This window comes from Chlorocebus sabaeus, chromosome 8 (assembly GCF_047675955.1).
Source record: "Chlorocebus sabaeus isolate Y175 chromosome 8, mChlSab1.0.hap1, whole genome shotgun sequence".
Taxonomy (NCBI): Eukaryota; Metazoa; Chordata; class Mammalia; order Primates; family Cercopithecidae; genus Chlorocebus; species Chlorocebus sabaeus.
The window spans coordinates 40587571-40608402 of NC_132911.1; the positions used below are offsets into that span (position 1 = coordinate 40587571).

General features: G+C 45.4%; 1 protein-coding gene across 3 annotated transcripts in view; it reads right to left on the bottom strand.

Moving 5' to 3' along the window:
- ZMAT4 (zinc finger matrin-type 4) overlaps window positions 1–20832 on the bottom strand; it is a 366003-nt gene that overhangs the window by 287635 nt on the left and 57536 nt on the right. For all 3 annotated transcript variants that reach the window (XM_007962274.3, XM_073018043.1, XM_007962271.3), the window contains exon 2: window positions 1472–1577. In XM_007962274.3, coding sequence (XP_007960465.1) covers window positions 1472–1573 — 102 coding nt within the window. In that variant the 5' untranslated portion in view covers window positions 1574–1577. The remainder of the gene's footprint in view (window positions 1–1471; window positions 1578–20832) is intronic.

Below are 20832 nucleotides of genomic sequence, written 5' to 3' on the forward strand. Positions count from 1 at the left end.
AGAAAGAAAGGAAGGAAGGAAGGAAGGAAGGAAGGAAGGAAGGAAGGAAGGAAGGAAGGAAGGAAGGAAGGAAGGAAGGAAGAGAGAGAGAGAGGAAATAGAAAGAAAGAGAGAGAGAAAGAGAGAGGAAATAAAGAGAAAGAAAGAAAGAGAGAGAGAAAGAAAGAAAGAAAGAAAGAAAGAAAGAAAGAAAGAAAGAAAGAAAGAAAGAAAGAAGGAAGGAAGGAAGGAAGGAAGGAAGGAAGGAGGGAGGGAGGGAGGGAGGGAGGGAGGAGGGAAGGAAGGAAGGAAGGAAGGAAGGAAGAAGGAAGGAGGACGGAGGAGGGAGGGAAAGAATGAAAGGAAGAACAGAAGAAGAAAGAAAGAAAGAAAGAGAGAAGAGAAAGAAAGAAAGAAGAAGAAAGAAAGAAAGAAAGAAAGAAAGAAAGAAAGAAAGAAAGAAGAAAGAAAGAAAGAAAGAACGGAGGGAGGAGGGAAGAATGAAAGAAGAACAGAAAGAGAAAGAACGAAAGAAGAAAGAAAAAGAAAGAGAAAGAAAGAAAGAAAGAAAGAAAGAAAGAAAGAGAGAGAGAAAGAAAGAAAAGGAAGGAAGGAAGGAAGGAAGGAAGGAAGGAAGGAAGGAAGGAAGGAAGGAAGGAAGGAAGGAAGGAAGGAAGGAAGGAAGGAAGGGAGGGAAGGAAGGATTGATTCATGTTCCTACTGGTACATGTTCTCTTGAAAACAGAACATTCCCTAGCAGCGCTCAGCCTCTTGGGATCCCCCAGTTCTCTTTACTCCATCCACAGCACCTCATTCCCTCCTCATCCTCAGACACAGGCCAAACTCTCTGCTCTCATCCTCTGCTCCCAATAGAGGATTAAAAAACGGTCTTTTGCTCCTCCATCCTAAAGAGTCAGTGCCACTAATGTATGACTTTGGAGAGTATTTGCACTTTAAAACTTGGTTATAACTCTGCAGAAGGCATTTTGATCGTGATAAGCATATGTTGGGTATTGGCCATCAGGTGGAAGCAATTTTCAGGGAGGAAGTGGCCAACGGCTGCTTCATCGCTTGCTGCTGTCTTTCCCTACAGTGGTTAACAAATGTCTTCTGAGCTTATCTTTGCGGTCATAGGCGGAGACAGAAGCTGGCACAATGCATTCCACCCCGGATCCCTGAAAGGAACTTCGCAGATGCACAGAAACAGATTTAACATGTAGAGAAAGCCCAAGCAGAGTCTCCAGGGGCTGAGATACAAATTTAAAAAAAGGATCTGGGAAGCAGCCAGCGTCTGACAATGACATCCCCAACCCTCACTCCCAACCCCACACATATACACTTGTCCTGGCCTTGACCTCAGACTGTACAGGTTCAAGTCCTGTGGTTCTTCAAATCTGCCCCAAGTCCAGAGGGAGGATCCTGGAGTCCTACAACAATGACCGGGGCTGCTCTCTTCTGCATTTGCAAACAGAGTGGGAAACGCTGTCCTTACCTCGTAGTGGGCCACACGCTGCGATTCGGAGATCAGTTGTGCACTGCACACCTTGCAGTAACTGTCTGTAAATAAATCCTGATCGATATCGGAGGACTTCATCAGGCTACAGGAGAATCAACAGAAAAGAAAAATGAGTCCACTGCTTTGATTTTTTTTCTTTTTCTTTTTCTTTTCTTTTTCTTTTTTTTTTTTTTTTTTGAGACGGAGTCTCGCTCTGTCGCCCAGGCTGGAGTGCAGTGGCCGGATCTCAGCTCACTGCAAGATCCGCCTCCCAGGTTCACGCCATTCTCCTGCCTCAGCCTCCGGAGTAGCCGGGACTACAGGCGCCCGCCGGCACGCCCGGCTAATTTTTTGTATTTTTAGTAGAGACGGGGTTTCACTGTGTTAGCCAGGATGGTCTCGATCTCCTGACCTTGTGATCCACCCGCCTCGGCCTCCCAAAGTGCTGGGATTACAGGCGTGAGCCACCGCGCCTGGCCTGCTTTGATGTTTATGCAGGATGTTAACCGTGTGAAAAGCCAGGATCACAGTAACAGGTCTGACAATAGTGACAGAGGGATGGGTCTCCCTACACTCTTGACGTTACTATATGGATTAACTATAATACTTGCCTAAGTTATAATTTTCTCACAAATGCCCAACAGAGTGGCTATACCCTAAAAAATAGAAATCCAGCTATAGTTTTTCTGTTGGAACAAACCAGACTTACATCTAATGCCTTGCCAAGAGTTTATGTGAGGGCGGGGCACCATAGCTCACGCCTGTAGTCACAGTGCTTTGGGAGGCCAAGGTGGGAGCATGGCTTGAGACCAAGAGTTTGAGGCCAGCATGGGCAACATGTATTCTGTCTCTACAAAAATAAAAATTCTAAATAAGAATTTATGTGAGATATTTTTACGTGTTATATATATTAACAAAATGTTGTAAGCACCTAATACATCCAACAATAGAAAGTGGGTTAAATGAACTTTGATACATCATCACGCTAGAAAATTATGTGGCTTCCAAATCTAAATTCAGATAAATTATTCTTTAAGGGAATATTAGGAAAAGGTTTACTATTAACAAAAGAGATCTATAAGTATGTATAGTATTACACTAAATTTGTTTTAAAATATGTATAGATGCATTAAAAACATTGCAGGAAATTATAACATAATTTTAAGAGCACTTATCTTTGGGAAATGACAGAAAATTGCTTTTGCAATTGTCTTCATTTTTAAATTTTTCTTCAACAATCACATTTTACTTTTGTAGTCAAGGAAGAAGTTAGCTTTGTCTAGACCCTTTAAGCAGTATAAAATCTAGCTTAGAGTTAAATAGTTACACTTAGAAAATTAAAAAATAGAATCAGACTAAACTATAACTTTCCTTGCAACCCCATACTTTGTAACACGGGGATACCTCACTATTCAAGCTGACTCTTCTCCATTTAGGGTTGTTGAATTCATAAAGGCCACCTCCACCACCGCACACCCCAACTGAACCGACAAAGTAAATAAACATATTCTCAAATTCCAAACCCGGAATCAAAATGCAGCCAAGGATCTCAAGCTTCTGAAAGCGATCTGTTGGGAATGGATCTTATGGCAGCTGAAGGATCTCATGTTACCGCCCTGGAAACACACCCCAGTGCATCCTATTGCTTCACCCAACCCACAAACTCCACTTGTTTCACCTCCCACCTGCCAAGCAAGAAGTAAAGACCACGGTAGACAGCATGCTGTATGGAGAGGCAGGAGAATCTCAAACAGCAATATGGTAGACACTTTGGACTTTATCTTATTCCACCACCATCATCTTACCTATAAGACTGCCCAAAGTTACATTGCTAGTCATTTGCATAGCCAAAAATACTGCCTCGCTTGTATGATTCCAATTTCCACAGGCTAGATCCATCCCAGGTCTGATGCTACCATATGGCATTGGGTGAGTCACTCAATGTTCCATGCTTCAGTTTCCCCCATATAAAAATTGAGATAATAATATTTGCCGTGCCTTCTTAGAAAGTGATAGTGAAGATCACAGGGAGAAATATATGAGAAAGTGCTATACCAACCATAAAACTCTCTGCATTTGAAAGGGATCAGTAGTATATTTTTAATAACATGCTGATGTTGGCAAGATGTTGGCCAAGTCCTGAGCAATGCAACAAAATGAAGGACTGTGGTTCACTTTAGGTGATTTTTGAAATGATCTAAATAACCAGGCCACATTCATAAAGTATCTGCCTGAAATAAAAGAATATCTGCCTCAACAACTCCAATCTCATGTTCTGTCCTTGGCCCTGGCTCTAGTGGCTCATTCAGGGCATTTGTATTCAGCAATTCAAAAGGATTCACAGTTTCTGCTCCTAAGAGACAATAATGCCTGTGGTTTTTCAATGCCCCCAGCAAGCAATAGTTATGCCAGGTACCACTGTGTCTCACGGTTGACGCAGGCCTGTTATTTCAAGAAGGACCACACCTGGCAGGTGGCCCAGTTGGCCTGGAGTCTAGCACCTGCTGTGCCTGCAGCTTCACCTCCTCCCCCACAAGGCAACCTGTTCCAGAGAGGCCAGAAGCTCTAGTTGTTAAGTTTTTCTTAGGTTGAATTAAAATCTGTCCCACAGTAGTTTTTGTTCAGTGATTCTATCATTAGGTACAACATGGGACCACACCAGTCTCCATTTCTTCATGAGATATCCTCCCTCGAGTGTTTATGTGAGGGCGGGGCACTGTGGCTCACACCTGTAGTCCCAGTGCTTTGGGAGGCTGAGGTGGGAGCATAACTTGAAGCTGAGAGTTTGAGACCAGTATGGGCAACATAGAGAGATTCTGTCTCTACAAAAATAAAAATTATAAAAAGGAATTTATGTGAGATATTTTCACGTGTTATATATATTAACAAAACATTGTAAGCACCTAATATATCCAACAATAGAAAGTGAGTTAAATGAACTTTGATACATCATCACGCTAGAAAATTATGTAGCTTCCAAATCTAAATTCAGATAAATTATTCTTTAAGGGAACATTAGGAAAAGTGAAGATAACACTCTTCTACTTCCTACCCAGCCTTACTATCTTGTCCTAAGTCTATTTCATTACAGTCCATCTTCAAAAGCAAGACCAAGAACAGAATGGGGGCACTCCAGAGATGGTCTACCTGAGGCAGAGGATTGCCAATTCCAGTGCCAACCCACAATATCGTAGTCATTTGTAATGGTCTCTATTCACATCCCAGAATGTAAATGAAGAAGAGACGTTTTGATGATGAGAAACTGTAGTACAACATTTTGAAATGCCAAATGGGAAAAGAAAACTTACTAAGGTGTATTTTTTAAGCCAAGCTCCTATAAGTGGTTGTGTTTAAATATTATCGTGTTCCCTGCTATTTCTAATAAAGAAGCACACGAAAATAGATTCACGGGTGACCTCGTTAATAGGAATCTCCAAATTCACTGCACACTCCTTCCTCATTATACAACCAACTGCAAAAATCAAACACTGTGAAAGAATATTCAAGGTATGTGTCGGACCAAGCAGGCCCGTAGGAGTCTGAGTCTCGGTAAAGCAGCTGTGCAACAGAAATAGCTTTAAAGGCAGAATATAAAATGTGTATACTAAAAAAAATTCAAGGGAAGAGAAAATATCATGGCTTTTTCCACTGTTTTATATAAGAATATTGGTTCGAACAAGTCCGTATGCAATTTTTAAAAAGGCAATAAGAACCCCTCTGAGATCGATGACACCTGAGTGGAATACCTGAACAAGTTACATTCCAGTGGGAGGCAATTAGTGGACAAGTGTCGACCTGGTTTTTACATGAGGGCTTTCCTCCAGAAAGAGAGAGCTCTGTCTATGTAGCTCACTTTAGACAACCAGAGGGTCCAATTTATGATGCAAAGACTGGAATTTCCAAGAAGGGAGGATGTCACTTGCTCCCCTCCCCCGGTTTGTTTAGAAGAGGATTTTAGCTTTACTAACCTTCACCGTCTTCACCAAGACAGCTGGTAAGAAAAAGGAAGAAAAAAAAAAAACAAGATTTCCAGGTTTTTTAGCCTTGTCCATGGTCCTGACGAGCCCATGCTCTACTCCAGCAGCTGGAGTAGAGACAGAGTCACTGATCACTTACTGGTCAGTCCAATCTGTCCCACCAGATCCAGTGTCTAGTGACCTCCCCCCTGGAAACATTTGTATCGTGCTGTGCCATGAGTCCCTGGGACATTCTGAGGAGGGATAGAAGAGTAGAGGAAGAGAGGAATTTGATTTCCTGGGTCTGAAACAGAAAGCACCATCTGTACTCCCAGGCCCAGCACATTGCAAAGGCATATTGCAAAGCCAGGCACATTGCCAGGCAACCACTGGAGGATCTGAATGACCTCTCATCACTCTGCAGTACTCACAGAGGATGGCGCTATCCCCAGTGGAGGTAAGAGGCCTCCACCTGAGGTGGACGCAGTACTAGAGCAGGGAGTCTGGTCACATTCTCACGTGCTGTCCTGGGGGTCTGAGTTTCTACAGATCCATGTGTATAGCAGTGACAGTGTGAGGCTCAGAGGCGAGGCGTATCTAGGTATCAGAAATAAAGGGAGTATCAGGGAGAAGTGCTTTTATTGATTCTATAATGGTCTGGGGAAATCTACTATGAGTGAGGCTCAGGGATAACAGAGGCACAATCCCTGTCTTCCAAATCTTTCTGAGCTACTGAGTAAGAAGAGACATACACACACCAACACCTAAGGCACAGGCAACTAATTCCAGCAGAATTTGGCTGATGGAAAGTGATATAGGATTTGAGAAGACAGAAAGCATTATCAAGAATCTCTTCAAGAAAGTTCTACTAGGGTTGAAAATTTGAGGATGGATAGGATTTGAGTGGAGAGAAATGAGTTCCAACTCAGAAGCTAATTCTTTTCCCTGGCACAGAGAAAAATCTTACTACCACTAGGCATGAGAAGATATATAGGAGGGGCATTGGTGGGGCTAATTTGGAATAATTTAACATAAGGAGGAAGGCAGAAAAATGCAAGGAAGAGAATCTCCAAACCTAGATGGAAGAAAAAGAGACTGGGGGAGAACAGCCAGGTCCCGAAATGTTTCTTGAGGTGCAAGAAATGGCCTTTTTCAGGATCCTCAGATGCAGATATGAAACCTTCCTTTCTGCTTCTTTCTGCTTCTCAAGAACAGATTGAAGGAATGAATGCAGGCTAAAACTCCAGAGAGATCTGGGGCTTCATGGAAAAGAGTCATATCCTTTTTAAATTTTTATTTTAGGTTCAGGGGGTGCAGGTGCCTGTTTGTTACGTATGTATATTACATAATGGTGGGGAGAGCATACCTATCCTTCAAATATTAAACACTGTGCCTGCTAGGTAATGGTGTAACCCTCACTACCTCTTCCACTCCTCCCCACTTTTGGAGTCCCCACTGTCCTTCTCTCCATCTTTATGTCTACGTGTACCCATTGTTCAGCTCCCACTCATAGGTGAGAGCATGCAATATTTGATTTTCTGCTTCTGAGTTAGTTCACTTAAAGTGATGTCCTCTACCTCCATTCCTATTGCTGCAAAGGACACTATTTCATTCTTTTTATGGCTGTGTGGTATTCCATGGTATATATACACCAGATTTTCTTTATCCAATCAACCGTTGGTGGACATTTAGGTTAGTCGCATGACTTTGCTATTATAAATAGTGCCGCGATGAACATATAAGCACAGGTGTCTTTTGGGGTATCTGTGCAGAGGAAACAAAAGCATTATTTTAAAAAGATTAATATTCTTCATTGCATTCCATTTCTGATGGTACTGAAATAACTTCTGACTCAGAAAGCCCAAAACCCATGCAGGGCTCTTCAGAGGGAAAGACATTGGTTCAAATCCAGGCGTGGTTGCTTGCCAACTAGGTTGTTCAGCAACTTACACAGCCTCACTGAGCCCTGATTTCCTTAGTTGTAAAATGGGAGGAAAATTCTCACAGGGTTATTGTGAGGATTAGAAATAATGTAGATAAACCATCTAGCACAGACTGTGGCATAGCAGAGACACGCAAAAAGGGGATATTACCATCATTATCATTAATATTATTAATTTTGTATTATCATTATTCTTATTTTCAGAGGAATGCTGTAAATATTTAAGAAGAGAAATAAATAGAACCACGCGAAAGGCTAAGAGGGAAGATAACACAGTCGGTGTACTGAAATCATAGCTTTTATTGCTATTATCGTCTTTCTCTTTTGTGTCAACAATGCCATCCACAAAGATGGCTCGTTTCCACTGAAATGCAGCTGCCCACTCCTCCTGCCAGCTGAAACTCGGCCTGTGAAGACCCCTTACTGCATAAACGTTTAAAAATATATTTTTGTTGTCACAAGGCGCTGACCCTGATAGACGGAGAAGTTTGATGAGAACTTTGTCTCACCCTCTCATCCTCCCATGGGTGCTCACCTCCCATGACCTGCTTCCAAAGGGGATGCAAAGGGAGAAGCATGTCAATCAAAGTATGGCAGAGGCCCAGGCACTCCAGCAAACAAAACCCACAGCACTCACCGTGGCAGGCCCCAGGTGGCCGCAGCCATCAGGGCCCCAGGGTGGCATCTCCTCCAGCCCAGTGCCTTGGGGAGAGAAGACCTTGGCTTGGTGTTCCCCACCAGGTGGACATCCTTCTGTTACGATTTGGGCTATTTCCTTATAAAGCTTCTCTAGAAGATCTAATAACCTACTTTCCCCCCATACCATACTTCACTGGCCCTTTAAAGATACAATTTAAGACTCACGGGCACTTCAACTAAAGAGCAGCTCTTGCCTTTAGGGTAGGATTTCTGAATTCCCAAACTGCCACTCCGTGTGACTGTGCAAGCTCTCCAGTATCAGGGATTGCGGCTCCTCTAATGATGATCCCAACAGGACCTGGCCCCTTGTGAGAGCTCATGACCCAGAAGGAATAAAGATTTCACTGAAGTGCTTCCCCTGAGCCAGGCCCTGTGCTGAGGACTTTATATAAATCATCCAATTTAATTCCCTCAAAGAGCTGTGTAGACTTGCCTAAATGAGAAGGCTCAAGGTTAGCAATTAAGTAACTCATCAAGAGGTCACTCAGCTCCTAAGTGGTGCTCAGTTTTCCAAGCCAGGGCCGACCCCTGTGCCCACAGCCTTTACCCCTACCCTGGGCATCTGTCCTCAGCACTGGGCATGCCCTTCGGTTTGTCCCTTGCCACCTCCAGCTAGGGACCACCATAAAAATTCATAAAGGAAAGCCAAGGATAGACACTCGGTGCAGAATTAATATGCTGGGGCCTGAGGAGCCTCGACTGTCCAGGTAGAGCCTTGGAAGCTGTTTCTGACCTCAGTGCTCAGACTCTCTTTTCCACATTTGCCTGAACTGAGCTGAGACACATTAACAACGGCCTGGACATTCTAGTTCTGCTTCTGCCTGCACAACCACGATTCTGCACCACTGCAGAGCCTTACTCACCCTCGGTAGATCCATGACCTATTGCTGCCCTCCAATGCGACCTGACACCTCAAAAAGCCACAGTGCCCTCTGCCCAGTCCTGCTGGACCTTCTCCACTCAGTCTGGGACCTCCCACCAGAGGATGCCCCCTGCCCACCCACGCCACCACCAAACAGCCTGGCTCTGAGCCCAGCTGCCTTTGGCAGTGCTGGCCAGCTCACTGGCTCCCAGAACCGAAGGCAGAGAGACTGAACTTTTCTCTCCTTCAGTTTTGACAAACTCCACAGCAGACTAAAAATGCTACCAATTAAGATGAACTATGACCTGGTTATGAACGTGAAACAGACAGGAGGACTTCCACTGCTGTTTAAACTCAGCCCAATTTAAAAACTATTCATCTCAAAAAAGCAATTGAACTTGTTTCTACTTTGATTTATTAAAACAAAGGAGAGGGGATAAGACTCTGCTCAGAAGGGAGGGGAGTACGGGAGCAAGGGCTGACTTGTTTCCAGACTTGGTTTGCCCTTTTATTATCATTTCAAGTTTTTATTCCCTGAACCTTAAACCCATATTTGGTGCTTTGGTGGCTGTTGCCTGATGTTTGCACCCTTCCCCCTGCCACTGTCCTTCTGAGGAAAGAAAAAACTCCTTGCTCTCTAGGCTGTCTACCAACAACAGGAAAAAGATTCGGGAGGCAAGCAGGTGGTTTTCGCAAACATCTCTGCCAGGCCTGCCCGTGCAGGAGCCTCAGAGAATGGGCTGGAAGCAGGGTCTGTCCTGTTCTTGTCACACCTCCCTCCACGTGAAGGTGGGTAATGCAGGGCTGGTTGCCGTGGCAGCAGACAAAGCAGACTTAGTGGGGGGAAAAACAGAAACAAGAAAAGTACTCTAGAAATAAAATCATCTGGCCAGGCGTGGTGGCTCACGCCTCTAATCCCAGCACTATGAGAGGCCGAGGTGGGCAGATCATGAGGTCAGGAGTTCAAGACCAGCCTGACCTATATGGAGACACCCCATCTCTACTAAAAATACAAAAATTAGCCTGGAGTGGTTGCGTGCGCCTGTAATCCCAGCTACTCCAGAGGCTAAGGCAGGAGAATCACTTGAATCCGGGAGGCAGAGGTTGCAGTGAGCTGAAATTGTACCAGTGCACTCCGGAAAAAAAAAAAAAAAATGAAATGAAATCATCCTGGTCTTCCACAAAATCATGCCGGAGAAAGGGAACAGCAGGCAGCTGGGGTGCAGCACAGGGGAAAATGTCTGACCCTCACTCCCGGGGCCACCGGCTCCAGCACACACTTTTCTTTCATTCACACACCACCTGGGTTGACAGGCAGGGGAATCCCCCATGTAGCAGCTGCGAGCAGGGTGAAGGTCAAGTACACAGCCAGTTTGAGGGACATTTTCAATTCCCTGTTCCTCAGGATGAGGACCTTTCTACTGGTCTGAGGCTGTCTTCCCCATTCCTGATGTTGCTCAGATAAAGGAATCTGGCAGTCTAGGTAGCTCACCATACATCACCCAGATGCAGGTGCAAGCTCTCTTTCCAGCCTGAGCTTTGTTTAAAAAGAGAGAGAGGGAGAGGGAAAGGGAGAGAAAAATGCCCACACCACTGCCTTCTCCTGCCTTGCGTTGCCAGGAGCTGCATCGCTGACTCACACCACTTGAATAATTGCCTTTTAATGGCACCATTTTCTTCACTTATAAAACCAGGCTGTTTGATTCCTGACTCAGAGGCAGCGGCCACTGCTGGGCACATGTGCCTCACCCCAGCCCCAGGCCGTGGAACCATAGCTGTCAGTCTCACATGGCACAGGCTGGCCTGATGACATCTGGGAAGCAGAGCAGCGAAGGCAACCCCAGCCTGCAGGGTGGTTCTCTGGTCCAACCTTCAAGGGCAGGCACATGCAGCTGATTCCTTGCCACCTCTCCCCTCTCTGATCCCTTGTCCTTTGTCTGCGTGGACAAGTCTGAATTGTAGACTCCAGGGGGCATGAGCAGAGCAGGTGCTGACCAGCCCAGCTCCAGGCTTCAGATTTTCACTGTAAATTATATGAAAATCCCACAGATTTTCTATGGAACTCACCAAATGGCCTCTGCTTAAGTCCTGGATGTACAACATCACTTGGATTCTGTCTTTATTCATGAAACGAATTTTTATTGAGCATTTACTACATGGCTGGTGCTGCTCTAAGCACTCAGTCTGCAGCAGGGAACAAGATTCTGATCTCATGGGAAAGGTTCACATTCTGGGCTCCAGCACACGCCACCCTCCATAAACACAGACAGACTTCCCACCCGCTTCAACACGTAAATAGAATATGCACGCCAGCTGGAAGACAATGGCTTTGGCAGGTCCACGTGTCATGCTTCTGGAACATCTCCTTACCCTGTAGGTCCTTGCTGAGGCTTCAGTACTGTACCTTTGCCTCTACCTAAGAAGACCAGGGACCTGAGTACCAGAGGCAGGTGGGGACTAGCAGAGACTCTGCAAGGCAAAAGCTATTCTGTCTGGCTTTCCAAAGGCACCCTGCCACGGCAGCTTTGAGGAGAGCCCAAGGTGTCAGGCAGGGACACGCAGCAAGCCCGAATGCGCCCAGCTGATGGGTCCGGGCAGCACGATGGAACACGGTTGTCAGGGATAGCGCTGGTGCTTTTGTAGGACACTAATGGATAAACTCCAGCACCTTCTCCAGTCACAGCGGGCCCAAAGCATCTGCTTTCTCATTCTGCACTTTCAGAGGGAAGAAAGTGAGTGATGTGTGGAGAGTTTGGATTTTCAACTAGTTTGCCACTTCAAGTCAGACCAAAAACAGAGCCCGTATCATGGGGGAAAGCAGAGGCAGAGAGAAACAGAAAAGATCACTAGCCTGCAGAGAGAAGCGAGGAGAGGAGGAGCAAATATGAGGGAATAAAACATGCTCCTTATGTTTCCCGTCGCTCATTCCATCACTCCAAAGGGCTGTGCACACAGGCAGAAAAGCCACTTACATTTTAAAGAATAGGTTCCTACCCTCCCCCACTCAATGGAGAAAAGCCCACGTGGATCCCCCCACTTTACTATGCACTGACTACCTGAGTGAAGCAAGTACCTGCTCCAGACAGGTGGATTTTCTTAACAAGCTGAACAACTACAGGACCCTTCCTTTCAACGTAGATACACGCCTTCAAAAATACAGTTTCTAAATAAGCACTCCATACTGTAACTTGTTTACATGATTTATCTTCACAAGACTGCCCCTATGAAACCAGACAGATTGAGGGCAGGTTTAAATGCCGCAATGGCATTCAGGGCCCGGGGAAGCATAGTTCCGCACCTGTATTCAACTGCAGAGGAAGGCACCGACCAGACAGACCAAGCTGCTGCAGGGAAAACTATTATTTTTATTTGAATCCATACTCCGAGGTTGCTGCAAGTGCTGTCAGTCAGCCAGCAGACATTCTAGCTCCCTTCTCCTCTATCGCATATTAACTTGACTGGGCTTCTCTGAGGAATTCTAACTGCTTTGTGCTGATTTGTCTCCTGACCTTCCCAAAATCAGTGAAAATGTAGAATTCATATAAAAGTATCTAGAGTGGCCAAGACAGGAAGATACAGGAATTTAAATGTTGCAAAGGCAGAGGAAGGGACTCACTATCCAGTCGCTCCCTACAAATGTCTACACAGCAGCCTACCCCATCAGTGAAATCTTGGCATTAGAACTTCCTTTCAGATTTCAGAGCTGGTTTGAGATCCTGTGATACCCCCTACTTTGGGATGCAGGAAGAAATTGGGAAAATAATGATTGCTTTGGGAATTCAGCCACTATGGGAAATTAACCATCGAAAGGTTATTGCATGTGTATTAGGATCATCAATAAACAATGGGGAGATTGATGAAACTTAAAATATTTGGCCACATCAAGAGTTGGAGAAGGTTCCTGTATACATTTTCAAGTTCCTGTATACATTTTCACAGGAGGATAAGCTGAAAGTTAAGCATCATCTCATCAAGTTGAGCAACACAGCAACTGCACTCCTAATTTCAGGCAAGAAAAAGTCTTGCTCACGTACGACACAAGGCATGTAAGAGATGATGATAGTAGCATTGTTCAAACAGCAAAGCCTGTAATCAGCCCAAAAGCACACCTACAGGAGAGTGGATGAAAAAACTGAGGTACAGTCACAGCATGAATGGAGCATAGCAACAAACCAGAATATAGAGGAATCATAGCAATCTAATATTTATGTGAAAAAATTTGAATCCAAAGGTCACATCTACAAGATCCTTTTTATAATGTCAAAAACAACTGAAATGAAAATATCGACATCTTGGGCATACATGTAGAAAAGATACAACTCTAAAAATGTTTGGCAAAGAAATGAGGACAAGATTCAGGATGACGATTGCCTTAGGTGGGGAAGACAGAAGGGATGAGAGAGAAACACATGGACAGATGTAAGCAGTTGCCAGATCTCAGCTTTGCTTTAGAAGATGTTGTACGGGTGCTCATTCTGTTATTAACGATGGTAACTGATGTTAGTGATAGTGAGATGATGATGATAGATAGAAAAATAGATAGAAACATAGGTAGAGAGAAACTAGATAGATGATGGATTGATTGACAGAAACATAGATACATACATACACAAATAATGGCTGGATAGATAGCATGTAGACAACAATGATGAGAGATTGTTTTCTAGAAATGAATCTTCCACACCCTCTGCAATAGAGACATTTTTTTTTCCCTTTCTCCTGGCCACAAAAGATCAGACTGGATTTCTCAGCCTCCTTTGCAGTTAGTGCACCATGTAATTGAGTTCTGGCTGATGAAATGTGCACAAAAGTGATGGACACACTTCCAGGCCTTGCCCTTAAAAACCTGCTGTCTGATCTAACCTCCTCTCCTTCTGCAGGCTGGACGTTGCTGCCCTGGTCAACTTCAGAAGCCACATGGTAAAGAAGGCAGGGTCTCTGAAAACCTTGGTTCCTGGATGACTGTGGAGCAGAACTCCATTTCCCCAGCCCCTGGTGCCCACTGGACTTTTGTGTCAATGGGAACTAAACTTCTAAAGCACTAAGCCACTACGATTCCAGGATTTATCCAGCATGACCTTAACTAACTCTCCTTGAACCTGAGTAACTTGGCATGGCTGGGGGAAAAAAAAAAAAAACACGAAGTGCCTTTTTACCCAGTGAAACCTCTTATGTGCTTTGTAGGGGAGCATTGGAAAAAGCCAGAGATGTTCAAGTGTCTGAGAGTCCAGAAACTGAACCTGATCTCGTCTCTCCAGCTCACCTCTCTGGGTCATGGCACTAAACAGTGCAGACCTCACTGAGAATGCTCATTCAGGTCAGTACTACTCGATTTCTCATTTGAACAGAGTGTGGCTTCTGGGGGCTAAAATCAAGCAACTCGTGGGAAAGCAGAGTATCATCACAGGACAAGGTGTGTGTCCTGGCACACAGACCGGGAGCATCTTTACAGGTACGCGGACCAGGAGGATGCTCTCAGGTACCAGTGGCACCTGCCAAGAAGTCTGCTCTGTTTCTCTCTGGTTCAGAACAGACCCATGCTCCTCACCCCTGGCATATTGGTGTTGGTGCCTTATGGAATCTGCTTCGCCGTCTTGTGAGGGGCAAACAGAGCAGATGGCCCTGACCACTGGGATGCCAGGTAATGAGCAAGTGCCACACATTGAAGTCGCAGGGTCTTGTCACCTCGCCAAAGATGACAGCTGGGCCATCTGGCAACAGCCCTGATGCTGGGGAGGAGCCACACATCTCATCACTCCACCTCTTAATGTAGTTACACTGTCAAATTCTTCCCCCAAATCCATTCTTCGCACCTTTTAGCTGAGGTGAGCAGCAGTTGGCCAGTTTCCAGGAAATGAGACTGTATTGATATAGATTTTGATATAGATTCATTCCCTGGCTGGGAAGTTCCTGGCTTTGGGGACAGCACGGAAGCATCACTGTGAGCTGGTGGTGCCCTTCTTTTGTTTATTTTTTTATTTCTTGAGACAGAGTCTTGCTCTTTTACCCAGTCTGGAGTACAGTAGCATATCACGGCTCACTCTAGCCTCAACCTCCTGGGCTCAAGCAATCCTCCTGCCTCAGCCTCCAGAGTAGCTTGGACTACAGGTGTATGCCACCATGCCCAGCTAACTTTTTGATTTTTTTAAAGATGGGGTCTCACTATGTTGCCCAGGCTGGGATGATACACTTCTAATGCACTCCTCACTCTCCTCGTCAGCTCTGCTTAAGCCTGGCAGTGAACTGTTGGTGTCTTCAACCATCCTGCCCAGCTCATGGCCAGACTGACTCTCAGTCAATGCCGCCAGTCCTGCCCCTCCTAACACCCTCTCACACTTGCCAGGTGGGGGAAAGCTGGGGCTGCTCCATGGGGGAAAAGACCAGCATCAGGGAAGAGCTGGAAGGAAACAGAAGACATGAACACTTAGGTGGGCAGTGAAGGAAGGATTTGGAAGGGGAAGAGGTCAAAATGAAGGGGTGGGACATGAAGGCAATTGGAAGTGAGTGGCATAGAGAGAATGAGGTCACATTAATGACGGAGATAAGAATGAAAACATCACAGCACCAGAAAGGGCCTTAGGGACCATCTAACCTAACCCTTTCACATTCCCAAAGAATACAGAAAAGACACCCTGGAAATTGATGAAACTTATCCAAATGTACCCTGTACATAAAAGGCAAAATGGAGATCCCTACCTCCTGAAATAACATTCTTTCCCTGCACTTCATGCCTCATCCAGAATATCTACTACCTTCCTTTGAAGAATCACCTTGGGCAGGGAGAAACCAAAAGCACCCTTTTAAGCTTTGGAGAAACAAGCCCTCTATGGCTCTGACCAGCAGAAGCAGTGGTGCAGAGATGCCTAAAAAGACCAGCTTCCAGGTCAGATCCCCAGAGGCTGGCGAGAGGGAAACAAGGGGCAGTAACAGCCAGCTGTGCTCAGGTGTGCCTTGCCTCTTGTGGCACCCTCCAGAAACTTACAGGTAAGCATTTTGTCTAGAATGGCAAAGTCCAGAGATCTGTGACACGTGAAGATGTTAGGGTCAAATTGGAAAGTACATTTAAGTAGAGATTCCACCTCAAACTGAGCGCTAGCTACAATCCCACCACTAGGTATCTAACCAAAGGAAAATAAATCCATATAAAAAAAAGATACCTGCACTTGTATGTTAATTGCAGCACTAGTCACGATAGTGAATCAGCCTAAATGTCCATCAATGAATGAATTGATAAAGAAAATGTGGTTTACCATAGAATACTATGCAGTCATAAAAAGAATGAAGTCACGTCTTTTGCAGCAACATGGATGGATTGGAGGCTATTATCTTAAGTGAAACATGCCAGGCACAGAAATTCAAAAGCCAGGCGCGTTCTCACTCGTAAGTTGGTGCTAAAAAATGTATAACACATGGACATAGTGTGGAATGAAAGACAATAAAGTCTTGGAAGAGTGAGGGTGTGGATGATGAGAAATTAGTTAATGAATGATGGCTAACCTAAAAACTCTGATGTTACCACTATGCATTCTATGCATGTAACAAAATTGCACATGTACCCCATATATTTGTATCAATTTTAAAAAGCAGTTCCTATTATAAGCAGTAATTTCTATTTCCCACCAAACAAAACTAAGTGGTGATCCTCTCAAGTGAGTGGGCTGTGAGTTGCTTACTGATGGAGTGGCCTGGACTCACATTAAAATAAGTACTTGGAAATCTTGTGGTGGACAAGGGAGATGCATGGCTGAGGTGCCCTTTCAAGGAAGAAATGCTTGCCTTGATTTGCTGAGAATATGGTTGGCACTCAGCCTTCAGCAACCTGTCCCTTCAGGAATGGCTTGCTTCAGAGGGCCATGCCCTCAAAGTCACACTCCTCCTGGACACCCACAGCTACTAACTGACAGCTGCAAAGGTGAAAAAGCCCAGTCACTGCAACACAACATGAACCAACCCTGACCGGCCTTTTCAGCTCCACGACTCCTCATGCAGTTGGCTGAGGCTACTGTACCTGCACCAAAGCCGAGTTTCTCCCTCTTCCCAATCCTGCTTCTGCTCCTGCCTTCCATTGGGTATCCCTCCCAAGAGCCATCTGGTAGGCACCCTGAGCCCTAAACTCTGCGAAGTCTGTTCCCTGGCAAACCCTGACTGTGGCGTTTCTTCTCACTCGCCTCCCCATGAAGCAGAGCTCACACAGCCCTACTGTGTACCTCACCGCATTAGACATTGGCAAAGTGCTACATCCTTTAGTCAGAGAGCAGATTCATTCCCAAAGATTCAGAACTCCTCCAGGCGTCCAGAAACGCATTGTCTGAGTAGCATGTATGCAATACTAGGCAGGGCATTGTTTCTGGTGACGCTGTATTCCGAGATAGGTTCAACACTATTTAATCATATGCAAAAGCTAGTGCTGAATTCTAGTTCCCATTCTTTTGATCTCAGTCCCCAATGTGGTTACAGTTACTATAGTACCATCTGACTTGAACCAATGATTCTAAGTTCCATAATGTCAAATAAGTCATATTTCAATAACACTTCCTACCCATTGCTAAAAATATTGTTTCTTCCCACACAGCTATTCCTAATGAGATATTACAAGCCACCTGGCACCCGGGGGAGTTCCTCGGCTAATTTTCTATTGAGCCCCACATAATGGAAACTGTGTATAATAGAACCCTGTTGGATGCTGGCATCAGGGGCAAAAAGAAGAGCAACATCACAGGCTATTTAGTCCTATAGGAACAATGGTCCTTGGCGACGTCATTCGATCTGCAGCTCGACTCCGGGGTGAAACGTACTACAGTCTAAAGTGTTTTGAGGTGAGCTCACCAAATGAGGAGCTGGCCCCAATAGCGGGTGCGCTCTCCCCAGGACCTCAGTTACCCCACAGTTTCTGATAAGAGCCAGTTTGAAACCTGAATAACTGCTAACTCCTGCTGGATGTAAATGCATCTGGGACCAGGCAAGGCCTCGGGCTCAGCTGCACAACCAACCAATCCCAGCCACTTCAGAGGCCCACGCCGCTGCCACCAACAATGTGCCTGCTCCCTGTCCCCTTCACGTCTTGTTCAATGCTAGACTGTGTTCTCTCCTCTGCATCAGCCACGTGCTAAGCATCACCTCTCTGAGACATCCCTCTACTCCTCTTACCCAAACTGGGTCAGTGCCTCCTCCCCAGGCTCCCAGGCTCCCTGTGCACCCCCATAGGTGTGCACCCCACAGGTGTCGTACACCCCTGCAATGCTGTGCTTGGCTGCCTGCTTCCCCTCTAGACTGTGAGCCCCTTAGAGGCAAAAAGTGTCTCTCTTCTCTGTACTCAGCACCCAGCACCATTCTAAGCACTTTAGCCGATAATAATAAACTGATAAAATAACAAGATAAAATGCACTGGGAATGGAGTGATAAAAGTAAAATGCACTAGTGTAATCTATTGTGTCTCAATAGAACTTCCTGTTTCTATTTTGAGTCCTACCCTGAACATTGTTAAGAAGAGTCCAGAGGGTGGTCCTAAAGAGAGCGCCTGCAGGATGCACCTCTGCACTCTCCCGGCACAGAGCGGTCTCCAGGCAGAGCCTGGCAGCACGTGCCCACTGGTGTAGATATTCCAGTGTCTAGACTCAAGGGAGGAGCTCCACTTTCTGCTTAGAAAATGATGCCTCTGTGATCAGAAACAGGTCTCAGTAGAAAGTATTAGGTCTTCCCTACCCCCACCCCAACAAGGCCCCCCTGTAGGTGAGGCATCTGAACCTAAAGGTGACGCTAAGAAAAAGAAGCAAGTGTGACTCCTGGGGCCAGCAATGGCAGTCCCCCAAGGGACTGAGCAAGCAAGTGCCCACCAAGTGCGCCTCTGTTCTGAGCTCTACCCTCCCATGGCCTCATCCACTATTCAGACCACAGTGAACTTGCAGAAACAGGGCAGGGATTCAAACCCACGTGTCCGGATTCCAAATCCGGGGGTCTTTCCAGAACTTTTAAATCAAACTGTTGGTTTAGAATTTGCTTTGAGGGTCTTATAATATTTATTAAAGCATTTCAGTTATCTTCCAGTTAGCTTTCTTTCTTTTCAATAGCTGAAAGGAGAAATAATTTGTGGCTCTGACAAAATTCTAGATCTCGCGGTCAGAAAAGGCAAAGCCAATTGCAGGCTGCTCCACCCATCCTTGCACAGTGCCTGCCTGCACTCCTTCACTTGATTTGGGAGTCAAGAGAAAGCAGTGATTTACAAGTCATCCTCACCTGCCAGTGACACAGAGTGTCCATAAACAATTAGGCACTTCTCATCACTTAATTTCACTTTAAATTTCTGCAAGAAGAAGGAAACAATGATGGAGCTCTGACCTGGCTGGTCCTTGTCTGATCTTTAGTCAACCAGAGTCCTACAGGATATTATAAAATACATTTATTTTTTGAGGTGGAGTTTCACTCTTGTTACCAAGGCTGGAGTGTAATGGTGCGATCTCTGTTCACTGCAACCTCTGCCCCCAGGCTTGAGAGATTCTCCTGCCTCAGCCTCCTGAGTAGCTGGGCTTACAGGTGCCCACCACCACGCCTGGCTAATTTTTAGTAATTTTAGTAGAGATGGGGTTTCACCATGTTGACCAGGCTGGTCTCGAACTCCAGACCTCAGGTGATCCACCCACCTCAGCCTCCCAAAGTGCTGGGATTATAGGCATAAGCTACCACGCCCAGCCTAAAATACATTTTTAAATGACTTCTCCAAAGCAACTGTTGCTCTGAAATGCAAGCTCCTGGCAGAAAGGCAAGGCCAGGAAGCAATTTGGGTTTGTCTTCTACCCCTCCCTTCTAAATGGAGCAAAACTATGTCAAAGTCTCTCATTGCTAGGACTTTGTTTATAAATATGAACCAAATTCTTCATTGTAACACATTTCATGTGGGCAACCTCTCCAGTCACTGCTCGACCCCACGACCCCATGACAAAGGTCAAAGGCCACAGATGTACAACTGACCAAGTGCTGGTTGGATCAGAGACCCAGCAGGAGTTCATGGGGCCCTGTGTCCAGTTCACTCCAAGGTGGCGTTTGTATGTTGCAAGATGGGTCAGAACTAGAAGGGAACTGAGGAAGATACCCATGAGATCCTGCTTTTCCAAGGGACAGAAGGCTTCCCAGGAGAGTAGACACTTCCTCTTCCCGCTGGACTAAAATCTCTTCTCTGGTCTTTCTAAAGCAGCAGCAGCAAACCCTAATATTTTGGGCTTTTATCTCCAGGCTCTTAGCACTTTTCCAGCCTTCAACACTCACAGTCGTTACTCCACAGAAGTGCAATATTTACTCAACAGCTGCCAGCTCTAGGATCTCAAGGAGACTCAAGAATCACACCTGAGACTGCTCCTTGTCTACTTTCTGCAGAATGTGTGCATGCAAGTCATCATTACATCCTGGTAGCATGAGACGGTAGAAGCTATCAGAGAAACGAAAATCAGTTGAGTGGGTTTGATGCCAGCCTTGAGTTTTGGCAGATTGGGCAATTGGGGCATGACTGGAAAATAAATCCAGCAAGAAAGTGCACACAGTTTTAAGATTAAGATCAGTCCCTTCTGTCTTTCCCCTCCATTTTATAGGCTATGTGCACAGTGCACCCAGAAAACCGAAACTCATATAACTGGAAATGGAACAATTCAGCAAAAGTCCAACTAATAGACCCTGGGCTTCTTCTTTAACCCAGTCTGGAGCACTCTGGAAAGTGCCCAGGGATTCCACCAGCCGACTTAACCACTGAAGAGTGACAGGAGAAGAGAATATTGTTTTTTCTAAAGAAAGGAGGTAAATGAAATAATAATTTACCTCATGTGGCAGGTAATTTTATGTGTCAACTTGACTGGACTAAGGGATGCCCAGAGAGCTGCTAAAACAATATTTCTGGGTATGTTGACAATGGTGT